The sequence below is a fragment of the Delphinus delphis genome, chromosome 20 (genome assembly GCF_949987515.2).
Source record: "Delphinus delphis chromosome 20, mDelDel1.2, whole genome shotgun sequence".
Taxonomy (NCBI): Eukaryota; Metazoa; Chordata; class Mammalia; order Artiodactyla; family Delphinidae; genus Delphinus; species Delphinus delphis.
In genome coordinates, this window is record NC_082702.1 from 47,125,763 (window position 1) to 47,142,612 (window position 16,850).

Here is a 16,850-nt window from a genome sequence, read left to right on the forward strand (position 1 = left end):
CACCGTGTAGCACAGAAACTTGGTTCTGGGGCAGGGCTTATGCCTCCCCACCGGCTTGTCTGCCCAAGGCCTGAGTGTGTCTAGGTGAGGCAGCACACTCTTCCCCAAAGAGAGGTTCAGATGCCGCCCCGCGGCACAAAGGACTGGAAGCTGAAGCCAGTGTGCCCAAGCCTTTGGTGTACTTCTGACACAAGCTTCTGGCACCGGAGTGTGCCAGCTGCCATTCTTCTCAACTGGAAGCATCTCTTCATCTTTGGCTGCTCTGTCCCCTTGCACTCAAATCTTTCCTTTCCAACGTGAATCCTTCAACTAGGAGCTGGGATCCAGAAGGCGATGAGAGGCTGTTTCATCTCGCCGGCAGGGCCCCCCGCCTTCTGTCCTCTAGGCATAAGACATAGGTGTGACCGCCGGCAGTTTCGCAGTCTGACCTCAGGCAAGTTTCCTCTTCTGGTCAGATAACTTGTGAGGAAGCACTAGGCACATGGAACCACTGCATCATTTATTGATGAAGCTAAGAGCTTCTGAATCCTTCCCCAGGAGTCCACCATCTTACACCAATTCCTATCTGTTTACTGGTTTTTTGGTAATTAAAAAAAAAAAAAGAGTCATGGACTCTTACCCAACATGCCTGAGCAATTCCAGTTCTGGCTAAAGACTGATACCAAATACCAGAAGAAGACGCACTCCAGAGAGCCACGCCGCACACACCTCCTCTGTCCTGCTGAGGCCAAGAGGCAGCACAGCACCTGGAGAGCCCTGTCACCTGGCCTTCCTGGTCCCTGCCTGGCTACCAGCAGCACCATCACGCCACTCTTCTCTAGGGAGGTTTTCTGCACCCTCCTGCAGCAGCAGCTACCAGCTGGCCTGCTGGACCTGTCAGTTCTCATGAAATCGGGCCCTGGGCTCCTAGTCCTGTTCCCCTCCTCAGCCCCAGGGGCGCACGCCTCACTCAAGACTTAGCTCTTAATGCGGCCTTTCTCCCCTAGGGACCTCATGCAGCGCTCCTAATTAGAGGACTGTGTTCCTTGGGAAATAGGTGAACAGAACACATAGAGAAGGCTGTTTTTATTCTTTGACCTTATGCTGTTTTAGGGCAGTTTTTTTCAGTAATGGGAAGGTAACAGATGCTCTGGAAATGTGATGCGTTTATCTGGGACAAGAAGACAAAGACTGATGGCAGGAGCAAGGCCAGGAAACTCATCTCTCAGGGATTCTCTGGACTCCACAGACCAGCAGGAAGTATCCTTGGCTGCCCTCCTCAGTCATCCATGCCACGGACAAGGGAGGCGCACGGTGCCCGGCAAAGGGCTACCGAGCTGCCTCCCGGCGCTGACTCAGGCCCCCACTTCCTGCAAACATTTTCCTTGGCAATTCCCGACTCCTAGATAAAGAGATGTCACTTCCTTTGGGAGTCAGGCAGATTAGTTTTCACTAAGTGTGGATGTGAAGAGCTAGATAAAATATTATCCACCTGTTCTTAAAAACTGTGGGCTATGGTTCAAAGAAGACTCTGACAGAAAAGATGATTCTCAACTGAAGATGCACACACCTCAATCAGCCCGACCACCCAGCCTGGCCTCAGTGAGTAATGAGGGTCATAACCTCACGGCCATGCAGGGCTGACAATCAGGTCTTGGCTGCATGAGGTTCTGCCCACATATTAGAGGACTGGAGGGGGAGACCTGTGCGTGTTCCCTGCACATGTCACTGGCTCATCTCGACCCTGTGAGGTTCTGGTATTACTCAGGCCACTTACAGACCAGAAAATGAAGGTTCAGAAAGCTGAACTGTGCTCAAGGTCACAGAGCTGGTAGATGTCCAGGCAGGATTCTGAATTCCAGTCTTTGGAACCCTACCTCCCCCAAACCTGTCCGTGTTACTCAGGACATCCCCACCACCAGCCCACAGGGGCAGGATGTGCTGTTTACTGCTTTATTAATATGAAGTTTGAAATTTAAATTTTCCTAAAGAGTTAAAAAAAAAGTCCTTTGGAGTCTTCTTTGACAAACCAAAAATTAAAGCATTACTGAGGTGAGAGCACACATGAAGTTGACTTTGAGAACATGAAAATGGCTGAAGGAAAAGAAAAATCCCTAATGCAGTAATAGTGTATCCTTATTTTCAGCCTCACATTATACCAGCAAATAGGAATCCCATTCAGGAGAGAGAAAGAGATCAGGAGAGAAGCAGGAGTGGAACTGAGAACAGAGCTGCCCAGGGACTTGGTGTTCCACCAACACTGGCGAGCCTCTTCACAGGGAGCCCTACAGCCTCTGGGGGTTCACGTGTGTGCAGGCTGGTCACTCTCTCCACCATGGTGGCCAGGACAGGCCTGGGAGGTGCTGGCTTGGCCTGGTGGACTTTGTAGCAGAACAAAGGAAAGGTGAGTGCTGTCATCTTCACCAGCCTCTCACAGGACCAACCTGTACTTTTTAATTTTTATTTTTTAAAAGACAAACTATTAAAAGTAAAATGAATGAAATCACATGAGATCAAGATACAAAGACAGAAATTCAATGTAGAAAAAAAGACCTTGCTGGGAAACAGTCAATGGGAAACACGGGAAACATTTCAAAGACGCACAAAAAGCTCACGTTGTAAACAGGATTAAGCTGCTGTCGGTTCCTCATCACATCAGGGTTTCATTTTGCTCAGCCTGAGATCTCGCTCGATTTCAAACTGCCTGTGATCCACTCGGTCTAGAAAAGCTTTCCGTTCAATGTACCTGGAAGAAAATGAAGGTATCTGTCAGCAGATGCAGTAAAAGAAAATGCCTCCCCTGCACTGTCCTGTCCTGTCCCCCGCATCCCTCACCCTGGTGTAAAGGGGTCCACTTGGCCTGTGGGATTATCGGGTTACAGCAAACATAAACGGATGACCACAGGTGGTGCCCAGAGTGGACAACACGACTATTTCAGGAACATCCAGACCACTCCCATTTAGTCTAAACAAGCACGTTTCTGGTTCAGATGTGAGTGAAAATAGAATGAAAAAGAGAAACCAACAACTTATCAAGGGGAAGTACATTAGAGGCTGAAGGCAAAAAAATGTTGCAATTTTGTAACCAGGTTTTAAGGAAAGAATGGGGGCTCCCTCCAGCCCAGGTTCAGAGCCTGGCTTGGTTAGACATTAGCAGACCATGCTGGTCAAGGAGCGTCGCTTTTCTCAGCAGCAAAATAGTGACACCACATTTCCTGGCCTTGGCAGTGCGCTGAGTTGGTGGGGAGAGAAAGCTATGTACCCTGCACACACGCATCAAAATGTGGGAAAAGATGCCTCTACAAATGGAAGAAACCCAGTAAGAACTACCTCCTGGGGCTGCAGGGAAGGTGAAGTGGGCTGAGGTGCGCAGAGCGCTCACCGTCGAAGGTATTTACCTGCAGCTCCTTCCTTCCCCTCACCCTTCCCACCACCTCTCCTTGTGTCCTCCACCCAGATGCAGCCAGGGTGCTTCTGCGAGGACGACAGAAGAGGCCTTTCCTTAAATTCCTCCAAGGGAACGAGGTCAAGCACCTTTGCCATCCACGGCTCACACACAGGGTCCCCTAAAAGCTGGTGGTTTGCCCCTCATCTTGGCCAGGCTCAGCAGACAAGGCTTCCGTCGGCCTCCCAGGCAGGGTGAGAAGGAAGCACAGGGCTGAAGCAGCAGGCACTGCGAGGAGAAGGCTGGCCGCTGAATGAGACACAGCTGCATTTTCGTGCACCTTCTGGCCTGAACTGTGCTGCTGCTTGCCTGGGGGGAGGGGATCTCTGCTGCTAATTAATCTGTTGAGAGAGCAAAACTGCCACTGAAAACGGGAGGCAGAATTGAATCTCTGCACTAACCTTTCCTTTGTTGCACTGTGGAAAATATGCATCTGTCATTACAAGGTCATTACGTTTAGGGTGAGAACGTTAGCAGGTTCAGGACCCTGTGTTCCTTTGCTGAGTTCAGAGCCTCGCTTGCCTGCCCACAGCACCCTGTGAGGAGCAACCCAGTCCAGCCCATCCGCTCTCCAGCCAGGCCTGCGGCCACTAACCCTATACCTCACTACGGACAGGGTGGCAGCTCTCAGCTTGAATCCCGACCCTGCGGCTTGCTAGCTGTGTCTCTGGGTAAGCCACGTAACCTTGCTAATTCTGTTTCCTAATTTGCCCGCCCCCCAAAAAAAGGTAATCATCCTTAATCATTCCTACTCTGAAGGGCTGTTGTGGGGATTAAATGCAATAGTGTACATATTATGCCTAGCACAGAGCAGGTGCTCAATAAAGTGGCAGAGTTGTCACCATCATTTCGGGAAGCCAGCTTCTGTCAGGGCTCTGAGGACAATCAATCCAAGGGGAACAGTCAGCCCTCTTGACGCACGTTATCAGCAACTACTAGCTACCACCTGGTCTGGGATCAGGAACTCAGCTGCTGTGTCAAAATTGCCAAGGAGGGGCCAGAATGGCTGGAAACACAAGGGCAGGGCCTGCTTGTAGGCTTGACATAAGCCCTCAAGGTCAGGTCATCAAATTTCGCAAATGAAATACAGGATGCCTGGTTAAATTTCAATTTCAGATTCCCCGGCAGATGGGGAAGCCACAGACACTGTGGACCCCTTTTGATAAAGTATGAAAGCAGGAGAGACTGTGGCCGGTAAGTAGACACATGACAGAACAAATTCATCTTCTGTCTACCACCAAGGGACCCATGATTCCCCAGTGGGGACTGTTAACCGAGATCACTGACGGGCTTTGTCACACTACAACCGTCACCCCTCCCCACCCCAGCCCACAGGCCCTGGTGAAGACCACGACGGAGATCAGTGTTCTGACAGCCTGCGCTTTAACTGCCTCTCTGGAAGTTCCCAAAGAACAAATGCGGGAGCCATGGTTCAAGACAACTTTAGGGCATGTTTCAAGAGAGCCATTACCCAGGGATACCTGAGAGAGCGGGCCTGGGGGCGGAAAGAAGAGGAAGTATGTGGCTTTGAGCATTTGTGGTCTGTCTTCTTGACTTTCCTTTAAAGAAGAGGAAGTGATACTTAAATTAAGATGCTCACTGAGCATGAATAATGCCTTCCAGGTTCCCGGAAGCGGTGCTGGTGCCGGGTCCAGCTGACTTTGAGACTATCAAGAGCGAAGCCACGCTGGGTGCTAAACAAGCAGGTGCAGGCAGAGTTCAGGTTTAGGGAACGCCTCAGGCAGCAAAGAGGGGCACATATGCAGAATGCAATTCTCAAGGGCAACCCAGACAAAGGCCATCAAGGCAGGTTTGGCGACTTCATTCCCCCGTTCACAGCATCTGCAGCTGCTAACAGGATCCTTGTGATGGCTTTGGTTTGCGGCCAAGAGCTGACCAGGAACAACACTTCTACTCGACATCCTCCTCCCACCCTCAAGACAGAAAAGGTGCCAAGGATGAGGGTGGCTCTGACATTTACTATGTGTGTGACTGTGGGCAAGATACTTTATTTTTCTTCTCTGTAAAACAGGAATAAAAATTACAACACCCCTCTGACAGTACAATGAAACTGTGAGAAGTACTTTGTAAACAATAAAACCAAAAATGCCTATGAGTGTTGTGCGGTTCTTGCTTCCCATTTCTGACCTGACTGTATCACTATAAAGCCTCAGAAACTGGGACAGCTGGAACAGGGACCAAGAGACCAAATGCCCCAGAAAGAGGAAGGGCTTGTGGGGAAGGCTGCCTCCTCCAAGGTGGCCCGAGTGGACGACCTATTTAAACTGAGCCTCAGAAAGTTTTCAGGCAGGCACCTTAAGCGGGTTACAGTCCCAGAAGAGAACCACCAGCTGACAAGTGCAAGGCTTCTTTTCTGGTCTGTGCCCAGCACTCCTGGGGACCCAGACTGATTCAGCCCAGTCTACTGGGAAGGGCAGAGGGGATCATCCCTTCCCACCACTACTGCCTTATGTGGCCCATTTAAGAGGCTGCAGCTCTTCACTGTCATTAATAAAATATGCTAATAGCACCAAAACCTAAGGGATTTTCTAAGCTTTCCCTTTCAGAACCAGGTTAGACACAATAGGCTCGGTCATCTTTTTGATCCTGCAACCCAAATTACTTTTCTGCCACCAATTTTCTTGAGATCTAGGCCAATGTGGAGGGAAGGAAAAATAGAAGAAGAGGACGAGAAGGGTAGAAAATGCTTCTAGAGAACGTTAGTACCTACTTCTGGGAAACCAGGCTGCAAGTGAAAGGACGCCCATCCATCCCCACAAGAAGGCAGAGTTCTGTGGGGCAGCTGATCCCCAAAAGCTCCACCAAACAGTCACAACCGCCCATGAGAGGTGTCCTGCCCACTGGTCAGGAAAAGAAAGAGCACAGGGAGGTGCAGGGAAATCCGAAGCAGGCACATAACAGAGGACGTTTCAGGGCTGCGTTACCACTATGCCCCCAGCAGAGCCAGCAGGCGTTCTGTGCAGCATAAACCTGAGAAGGAAAGTGGACCAACACCAGAAAGCCACAGGCAGCGCAGGCCGTCTGAGGCTGGAATAAAGCTCTGTGATGGAAGTACTAGGCGGTGCACTTCTTTGCCCTGAGAAGTGCAAGTGAAAGAAGCAATCTGCTCAACATCACACAAGCCCTGTGCAAGAGGATGACTCGCAAACACCTCGAGGGCCCAAGTGAAAGGGTGGTGATTTTAATTTTCTTGTCCACTGCTTTCCTCCCATCTCACCTCAAGATTGTGCTCGTTCTGAAAGAGTGACTCTTGGGAGTCACGGAGATAGATTCTTTGGAGAAAGAAAATTATTTTCTCTCTCCTTCACGCCTCTCCAAATCACAAGCACACCTGGTCTCCAATCATCGAGCTCCATGACCTTCAATTTGATTGCCAGCAGCAGCCGAGACCAAGCCCGTATTCCTCTCATTTTCTCTGCGTTGCTCCCTCCCCCCAAACCTGCTGGCCTCTACCTCAGCAGTGTTGGAGAGACGCACTGCTGATGGCGAACACTGCCAGGGAACCTAGTGCGATCAGTTATAGGAACAGAGGGAAGCAATGTTAAAGGCCTTGAGTGCCGACTGGTGACACTGATCCTGAAATGCTGGACTGTGCCCTGGAGTCCATGGCTCAGAGGAAAGGCAGCGATTCTTTGCTGTGCAGCTGACCTCTTTGGAACAGGCATTTTAACCAACTTTGCTGTCTGAAAATGATGCCTAGGTGGAGATGTCATTCTGACTTGTCATACCCTTCCTTTCTGGGAGGTTAATGCCAATCTTACTAGGTTCCAAAACAAAGCCATGGCTGCCTGACAGCTAGTGGGATGTGCATTTAGACAGTGCAATGGCTCAGCGCCTGCTCTGGGACAGATGCTCTTCTAGCACCCCGCTGGTGGCAGGGTGGTGAACCAGACCCTGCCCTTCGGGGCTTACCGTACATGAAACAAAACACGACAACATGTATCAACTGACAATAAATGTGATGAAGAAGGTCAAAGAGGGTGATTTGATGGAGGGTTCCTAAGGTGGGGCTACTCAGAGAGTGAGAGTGGCATCTGAGTGACACAACAAGAGCCCACCGTGGAGGAGGACCCGGAGGAGCAGTGCAGGGGCTGGGCCACCTGGAGCAGGGGAGAGGGTCAGAGGTGGGCAGGGGACGGCTCGGGGGGCCTGCAAACGCCAGGGTAAGGAGGTGAACACTCGTTTAAGTGCTACTTAAAATCAGCAGGGAAGAGAGGAAAAACGGTTTGTACTTTCAAAAAATCATTTTGGCTGTGATGTAGAGAAGAATGGAGGGAAGGTACAGATACAGAAGCAGGGAGCAGAGCTTGTACCGGACTGCAGGCAGCTGGGATGGACCAAAATACTTCATGACAGAACTGTCTATTGGACTTTCAGGATTGAGTGGGAAGAGGATGCTCCGAGGGCTTTCTTTCATCAGTTGGGTGCATGGTGATGGTGCCGTTTTCTGAGAAGTCTGAGGAAGGAGTCTGTTTATGGAAAGAAAGCAAGCAGAGGTATCTCAAGCTATCCGAAAGTAGAGCGTCCCTATAACACCTCTCTTAGCTGAAATGGCGTGAAGTGAAGAAGCAATTGCCTTTTGGTGAAAACGAAAATCCTCTTCAGATTTCTTTCAGTTAGGGAGAAAATGTAGAGGTCTTTCGCAAAAGCAAAGTGGTGTAAGCAAGCTTTTGAACAGTGGGGGATATCTGTATTTGGTTTTGGATGTTAAGTTTGATGTAATGTCTTGGACATGCAAATGGAGATGTCAACTAAACAGCTGCTACGGGAGTCTGCAGCTCAGTGGGATGGTCAGGCAGGAGAGAGCTTTTTTGCGAGTTGTCAGCAGAAAATAGTACTTAAGCCATGGAATTAGCTTTCCTGGGGGAGAGAATATGAGGAACGACGGCTGCCCATCACTCAGCCCTGGGACTTCCCTACTTTAAAAGCCCAGAGAAGGAAGAGAGGCCAGCCTGGGAGACAGAGAGGAGATGCCCCAAGCTGTACTGGCCACGGTTGTGGGAAGTGTTCCTGAAGGCTTGGCAGGAATACACCAGGAAGGGATTTAGAGGAATAGAGCACCACCTAGCCTTCCAGTAAGGCCCTAAGCTTGGCGTGGTCAGTAATGGCAGACAGAAGAAAGAAGAGGGGGCGGAGACTTGGGGTGGGGGGGAATCCTATCTATAAACATGCCAGACATTTCCCCTACTTATTTAATTCCCATTATAAACCTGGGAGTACACTGAAGAGTTTCTACTTCACAGATGAAGAAACTGGGGCTAGAGCACATGGCAGGCTGGTAGAAGAGCCAGGATTTGAATTCAACTGCACTTCAGTTTACTGTAAAATATAACAAACACGCACACACACAGAGTATAAAATGGGCAAGGCAGATGAATCATTATATAGCAAGCCAAGAAGCAGAAGATGAGCGCCCTAGAGAAGTCCAAGCTGTACTGGGAGAGCTTGCTTTATAATGATTCGCAATTAGGCACAACTAGATTGTAATGTCAGAGGAACAGAAACTTGAAAGGGAAGTGGAAATGTGGGCAGGCTCACACCTGGCTGGGCTTGGGTGTTGGGTGTGGGTGTTGGGTGAAAGTTATGAACGTGCCTCCTGAAGGCTGGCAGCATTCGGTTCCTTGACCTGGTGACGGCCTGAGAACTCGACATAAATAGACATACACTGTGTGCGTTCTTTTGTGGCTTGCTTCTTCACAAATTGACCTAATGGACGCATTGTTTTTGCCCATTTTTGACCTTCATATAAATGGAATTAAAACAAATAAATATAATACATGGAACCATACTGCATGAACTTCTTTGCGTTATTATGTTACTGAAATTTACCCATGTTCATTCCAATTGGTAAAGAGTATCCCAGTGTGTGAACACATCACACTTTATTTGTCTATTACAAATAGACATTGGAGTTGTTTCCAATTTGGGGATGTTATGAAAAGTACTGTTAATTGAGAAGCTACCTGTCAGTCTAACTGCCCCTCCTTTCAAAGAAATCTCTTTTTTCTGGCTGCTCTTAAGATTTTTCTCTTTGTCACGGGTTTCCTGCAACTTCACTCTGCAGTGTGGATTTCTATTTTATTTATCTTGGGATTCTTTGAGTTTTGAAAAGTCTGTAAAGAGGTGTCTCTCATCTCTTCCCACGCTGTCCTCCAGGAGGCTTAACTTCCCTCTTCCTTATTTTTTGTCTCTCTGAACAATATTCTGGATGATTTCTTCTGGCTCTTTTCCAGTGCATGTATTTCTCTTCTCTGCTGGTCTAACTACTATTAAATCTATCCCTCTCGTTTTTAATTATGGTTATTAAATTTTTCATTTCTAGAAATTTTGTTTGGGTCTTTTAGGCCACGTTTTATAGTTTCTTCTTCTTGCAAATATTTTCAAGTTTGTCTACTTCTTTAAACACAGTAGGCATAATTGTATTAAAACCTGTCTCTGATATTTCCATTGTCTAAATTCTTTGCAGATCTGGTCCTCTGCCTGCTGTTTCTTAAGGTGCTTTGCTTCTTTATGTGAATATTTTCACACAGCAAAACTGCTTTTAAAAAATTGGGACAGTAGGGCTTCCCTGGTGGCGCAGTGGTTAAGAATCCGCCTGCTAATGCAGCCCTGGTCTAGGAAGATCCCACATGCCGCAGAGCAACTAAGCCCGTGCGCCACAACTACTGAGTCTGTGTGCCACAACTACTGAAGCCCGCATGCTCTAGGGCCCGCATGCTGCAACTACTGAGCCCATGTAGTGCAACTACTGAAGCCCATGTGCCTAGAGCTCATGCTCCGCAACAAGAGAAGCCACAGCGATGAGAAGCCCCGAGCACCACAATGAAGAGTAGCCCCCGCTCGTCACAACTAGAGAAAGCCCGCGCGCAGCAACGAAGACCCAATGCAGCCAAAAATAAATAAACTAAATAAAATTTAAAAATTGGACAATAATAATCCAATATTGACCAATGTAGCTTCAAATTCTATTAAAGCTTTACAAGGGGAAAGATGGGATAGCACTTACTGAAGTAGAATTACTATCAAAACACAAAAAGCACAACATCATCTTTTAACCTCAATTCCATCTTATTTTAGTCAGGTCTGTATTACAAGAATATTTTTTATCACTATCCATGATTTGGATTCTTGTATAGGAGAACAATTTAAATATGGTGTCTGTAAAAATGTCACAGTCTCATAATAAATATGGTAGAGGCCAATCATTACTCATAAGTAGCTTTTTTGAGATGTTATCAAATAGGACCTTTCCCCCTTAGTTTCAGCAGAGGTCACTTTTGTTCCATGGTAATACTTCTTGGGATTCTCCACATATTCCCTCAGAGCAGACTCTCCCCAGGTGGCCTTTGCTCTCGTTGGCATCTGTGTAAGAGAATTTGGGAGCCTGACCAAACAGACCTTTCAGGTTTGGCTTGTGCTTCCCACCCTCTGACACTGTGGCACTGGGCACACTTCTCAGTAGAAATCTTCTTGCCCTTCTTGACAGTCCCTGTTTTGAAGTCAGCTCTCTAAGTTACATACGTGCTGGATAGGCTCACCCAGCAGCTGACTGTCTTGCTCTCATTTCTAGAATTTAGTTGCTGTGGTCTAGTGAGTCTCAATCCAGGCTGTGCATGAGAAGCACCTGAGGAGTGATTTAAAGATACCGGTATCTGTGACTCTTTTTTTTTAAATTGAGGTATAGTTGCTGTACAATATTATATCAGTTTCAGGTGTACAACGTAGTAATTCGCAATTTTTTTTTTTTTTTGGCGCAGCCGCAAAGCTTGTGGGATCTTAGTTCCCTGACCAAGAATTGAACCCATGCCCCCTGCAATGGAAGCGTGGAGTTCCTAACCACTGGACTGCCAGAGAATTCCCAAGTAATTCACAATTGTTAAAGGTTATACTCCATATAGTTATAAAATACTGGCTATATTCCCATATAGCTTATTTATTTTATACGTAGTAGTTTGTACCTCTTAATCCTCTACCCCTGTCTTGCCCCTTCTCCCTTCCTTCTCCCCATTGGTAACCACTAAGTTTGTTCTCTGTATCTGTAAGTTCTTTTTTGTTTTATTCACTCGTTTGTTGTATTTTTTAGATTCCACATTTGTCTTTCTCTGTCTGACTTATTTCACTAAGCATATACTCTCCAAGTCCATCCATGTTGTTGCAAACGGCAAAATTTCATTCTTTTTTATGGCTGAGTAATATTCCATCGTGTGTATATGTGTGTGTGTGTGTGTGTGTGTGTATACACACACCACACAGACATCTGTGACTCTTGATTCAGTGGTGCACAGGGATGCCCTTGTCATGTAACTCTGGAAAAACCCCCAGAAGGTTCTCATGCTTAGCCAAGGTAAGAACCAGAGTAATAGTTCCCTCCCTGGACTAGGGGTTGGGCCCTTTAATCTGCCAGGAGCTAGGAAAGGCAGTGAGTGGAGGTATGGGGTGGGCACTAGAGAGGGCAGGTGAGAAGAGCCAAAGGCAGAGCACAGAAGTCATCATATCTGCACTGGAAAAATACAATCAGATCCGTGGAATCATCTGCCCAGGCGGAAAAGGCTCAGAGACAGAGGGAAAAGCAAAGAGCTTAAAAGTTGTATGCTATTAGCTGTTCCCTAACCCAGTTATGTGATTTTCCATTGCCTGAAAAGTCCTCATTGGGCAGATGTCCTTTTTAATCTTGTTTTCTCTTCCAGCCTACATTTTCTTATCTCTCCCTTATCTTCAACAGCACCACTCCTTACTTTTATAAGACCTCTATTAACAGAACGAACACTGTCTAACCCATATAATCAATCCTCAGAGAAGCAGTAAAGTGTGGCACGCACTGGCAGTTCCTCTGCTGCCTGAGATCACCAGGCAAACATGGAGAAGTGTCGGGGCTGAGTTACTAGAGCTGAGTCAGAGTGGGGAGGTTCAGGGCATGCATCAGAGGCCTTCTGCAGGTAACACTGACTCCTGCTTGTGCTTTCTTGTGGGCCCTTCCCCAGATGGCTCTGGTACTTCTACCTCTGTCCTGTGGCAAACCATCTTTGACAGATGGACTTAGAAGTCTGGTAGTTAAACAAGCTCATAAAGTCATTAAAGGCATTTTTTTTTTAATCTACTGATCAGCTTCTACGTTCATTCAAATACTCGTGAAACCTAATCTAGAAAAATGACCCCCCAAACAAATCCCTCACCTATCTTTATTATAATTTAGCTTATAAGTAACCTGAATGACTACCACTTAATACACACCTTTAAGTGACAGTGACGGGCAGTTCTGCAAAGGGCTTTATGTGGACAGGGCTTTATGCCTTTCTTATCGTGCTCCACTTTATTGCACTTTGCAGATACTAAGTTTTTTGACAAATTGAAGGACTGTGGCAATCTTGTGTTGTCAGATGATTGTCAGCATTTTTTAGCAATAAAGTATTTTTTAATTAAGGCTTGTACATTGTGTTTTAGATATAATGCTTGCATCCTTAATAGACTACAGTATCGTATAAACATAACTTTTATATGCACTGGGAAACCAAGAAATTCGCATGACTCACTTTATTGCGATATTTGCTTCATTGCAGTGGTCTGGAACAGAACCTGCAATATCTCTGAGGTCTGCCTGTGTTATATACATATATGCATGATATATATATCACATGTTTTGTCTCATGAGAGCCTCACAACCACCCTAAGGGTGGTATTACTATCTCAGTTTTACTGGTGAAGGAGCTGAGCCTCAGGGATGCACAGCAACTGCAGGGAGAGCCCCTGCTGGAGAGGGGCAGGCATGTGGAGTACCAGGGCTGTCTGATGGGCCACGCACACTTCCTTTCACTGTTAGGGGTGGGGAGTGTGGACCTTGAGCCATGGACCCACTTCTGTCGTAACTTTGTTCTTGGGTTCTTCTGAGGTTCCTAAGTACTCAGTGAACACCGTTTCTCTCAGGACATTCCTGTACACAGTTTATGGACACCCTCTTTGTATTCCAAAGTGAAGAGGAAGAGGGGGCATGTGATGGCCCAGATGCTGTCTGAGGGCTGGTGTGTCACATAGGTTGAAGCCAAAGGTGAAGCCCCACCCCGGGCCACAATGACACGGACAAAAAAATCCCACAATACCCGACAACATCTAGGCGCTCTGTTGACTCTGCGTTTGATGCACTGAGCTTGTCTGGCTTCTCAGAAGGCCAAATAATTCAGATGAGACTGAGGCTGATACGGTGAGCCAGATCTGACCACATGAACAAACGAGGTGACTTACAGTTCATGGGAGCTGCAATTCAGCAAATTCAGCTTGGCAGACGTGCCTCTCCCCGAGAGAAGTGCTGCTCACGTGCCCCCCGACCCCCTTCCTGTCACCCCAATGTTTTCCTCACCGACAGGACCTGCCCACATTAGAACACAGCTTCAACAACAAACCAGAGAGCTCATGTTTTTTGTTTTACCGTGAAAAGCTCCTGCCTACTTAAATTGGGTGGCGCATGTGCAATGAACTAGCCCAGGGTTTGGAGGATTTTCAGAGAATAGAATGCACTGCTTCTTACCCCTCCTTCCCCCGATTGTGGATGGCTAGTTCTTCGCCAATGCCCTCCTCCTCCTTGAAGCTCTCCCAGTCCAGCTTGGACTTCTCTAGGGTGCTCATCTTCTGCTTCTTGGCTCCTATTTTCCCCAGAAGGCTGCTCATGCCACTTGATCTTTTTAACCTAGGGAAAGCAAAAACATGAAACATGTAGCAGGTAAAAACTCTAATCTCTTGATTAATGGTTTTTCTGATTGGCACGGGCCTCCCTAGATTCAAGCGATTTATCTTAATGGGAGCCATGTTTGCATCCAGGGTACTTCCTGTCGCTGTGGAGAGCACAGTAAGGAGACCAGAATCCTAATTGCACTCTTCCTGCTCAATACCTCTGACCACTCTAACGACCTGGGGATAGGAAATCCTGAAGACCTCTGTCTGCTCTGTATGACAGACAGGTCTCTGCTTGCAAGGAGGGAGAAGTGCAGCATGATTCAGACATGGTTTTACAATCACATGCCTTGCTTCATATTCCAGCGCGAACCATGTGACTTTAGGCTAGGTATTTAACTACATCTGCCTCGGTTTCCTAATCTACAAAGTGAATGCTTACTCACAGGGCTGTAGTGTATCCTCTATATAAAGTGCTTAAAACAGCAGCTGGCACACAGCAAAGGGGCAATAAATGTTATCCATCCTGAATCACTGTCATCATCTGTGCACTAAAGCCCCAGGGAATCCTTTCAAGAGAAAGAGAACCAGATCCCAACACTGATGAGCAAGAGTTACAGGATCTTAAAAAGACCCTAAGATCAGTTTCCTTTCAACTCCTGTGAGTCAGGACCCTGGTTTTTCCCAGGAGGTGGAGAACATTCCTCATCCTGAAAGCAGGGAATGTACAGCCTGTGCTCTACTTGCTGGTTATGCTGTCGTGGATGGTGGGAGAAACCCCATATGTCCAAGTTCAAGTCCTGGCAGGTCAAATGTTTCTAGTCAATGTTAAATGTATGAGATAAAATAAGCAAGACAGAATGCAGCTAGTAAGAAGGTGGTATTAGGGGAAGGAAGTATGGAATGAACATGGCTTTTGGTCTCTTTAGAAAGTAAAACAAGTTATATACCAGCATACAGGAAACTAGAAGTCATTTTCTGCTTTACTGAGATATGCAAGACGGTTAAAACATTTAAAACCTCTCTGAGCTAACAACACAAGGACTGCTGACAACATCAATACTAATACCTCTCACTTGCCTAGAAGGCTCATTACCCAAGTGTTTCATAGCCATTTCTTATCTTACTCTCCCTAGTGCCGTGAAAGAGGACCACTGAGGCTCAGAGTTGGAGGAGGAACTTCAAGATGATCTTGTGTCTCACCAACCATTCTGAAATCCCACCTTCCTGCAGCACAGGGCCAGTGAGGGGTGGCTCACTACCTCTGCCCTGGAACGAGCCGATAGGCCAGTGTCCACACTGAACACGAGACTCCTGGGGCTGAACCATTACCCTCCACACTCTCATTAGCTTCCCTGTTGTGGTCATACCCTACTACAGGCTGTCAGCTTAAGATCAACTCACAAGAGGCTGGACAGGCATCACTGTCCTCATTTCGAGTTGGACAAATAAAGTGCAGAGAGGTTAAATGATACAACAAAGGTCAAACCAACAGAAGATGCAGATCCAGGGCAAAACAAGGCTTTCTGACCCTCAGTGTGGTGCACTGTGCTGTCTCACTTCTAACGTGAGAAGTTACTTGAGAGATTTTCTGACGGCTATTTTATTCCCAATTTGCTTAAGGATTTTCCAAAGAGCTCTTTATGAGCTTTTGATTCATATCTTCTAATTCTTTTCCGGATAACAGTCCCAGAACAATCTCTCCATCAACACACACAGACTATATTTTACCAGGAACAGAGCATAAGTGGGGAGGCAGAAACTTAATATGGCTCAAATCTTTCCCCTTCTCACCTGCTTCACTGCTACTGTCCTGGTTCTCATTTTTATATTCTCACCTGGATGATTAAGCAGGCTCTTCACTTGTCTCCCTGACTTCTGTCTTGTCCCACCATCACTCACCTAAGGGGAGGAATTTCCACTTATATTTGCCAATCAGCTCTCAGCAACTCAGGGTTCCCCATTTTATCTGGGCAGCACCACGGCTCTGTACACCATCTCTCCCCGACAGCCTACAGCTCTGACAGTATTACCAGAATATACCATCTTTTCAACAAGTCACTTCGAGAAGTCTATGGGAAAATGATTTTTGCCGCATAGCAGTGAAAAAGGTTCTAGAAAAGGAGAAGTTGTTATCCCCCTTTAAATGAATATCAGCAAAATTTCACCTGTGCTATTAGGCTTTAGGAGAAAGCTTCTATGTCTGCTTGCATTGGATCATTAACACGGTGTATGATTTCCTAATTTGAGGGCCTCAAAAGCAAAATTACCCCTCTTGTATTTGAGGCTAAATCAAAGTGAACGACACATTTATAGTAGCAGCCAAAACATGCGGAGGTTCATCCTCACGGAGAGACCAGCACTTGGTTCCCGGAACCTGGAATGTGGGGTCTCACACTCGCTCTCCACCTTGAAATGGGGCTTTAGTGGCATAATCCTGGCATCATTCCATTGCAATTGTCAGGAAGGCAGATTTACCCTGACCTTGGACCCATCTCTGCTGTTAAAGTTCATCCACCAGGCTTTCGGGAAAGCTGAGGCAGGCAGGAAAGAGCCAGATTCTGGGCAGTGGCTGCTGGCTGTCTCTATTCTGCTGTGAAGGAAACTGCAGAGAGCGCCTCGGCCTACGGCTCCCCCTCTCAGAACTGCAGCTAGGCCAGGAGGGAGCAACTTCAGCACTGGCATCCCACAGGCATTTAGCAGGTGTGTACACTGGAAAACAGGGGAAAGGGGAAGGTCCGAA

At 47.1% G+C, this 16,850-nt stretch overlaps 1 protein-coding gene and 1 pseudogene across 2 annotated transcripts in view; both read right to left on the reverse strand.

Moving 5' to 3' along the window:
- Positions 1 to 2,426: 2,426 nt before the first annotated feature.
- CFDP1 (craniofacial development protein 1) overlaps positions 2,427 to 16,850 on the reverse strand; it is a 133,735-nt gene continuing 119,311 nt past the window's right edge. The window contains exons 6-7 of one of the 2 annotated variants that reach the window (XM_059999931.1): positions 13,965 to 14,123; positions 2,427 to 2,725 (exon numbers count right to left, since the gene is read on the reverse strand). In XM_059999931.1, coding sequence (XP_059855914.1) covers positions 2,635 to 2,725; positions 13,965 to 14,123 — 250 coding nt within the window. In that variant the 3' untranslated portion in view covers positions 2,427 to 2,634. The remainder of the gene's footprint in view (positions 2,726 to 13,964; positions 14,124 to 16,850) is intronic. The other variant, XM_059999932.1, reaches the window with a different exon arrangement.
- Positions 10,651 to 13,549, reverse strand: LOC132416904 (cytochrome c pseudogene; annotated as a pseudogene).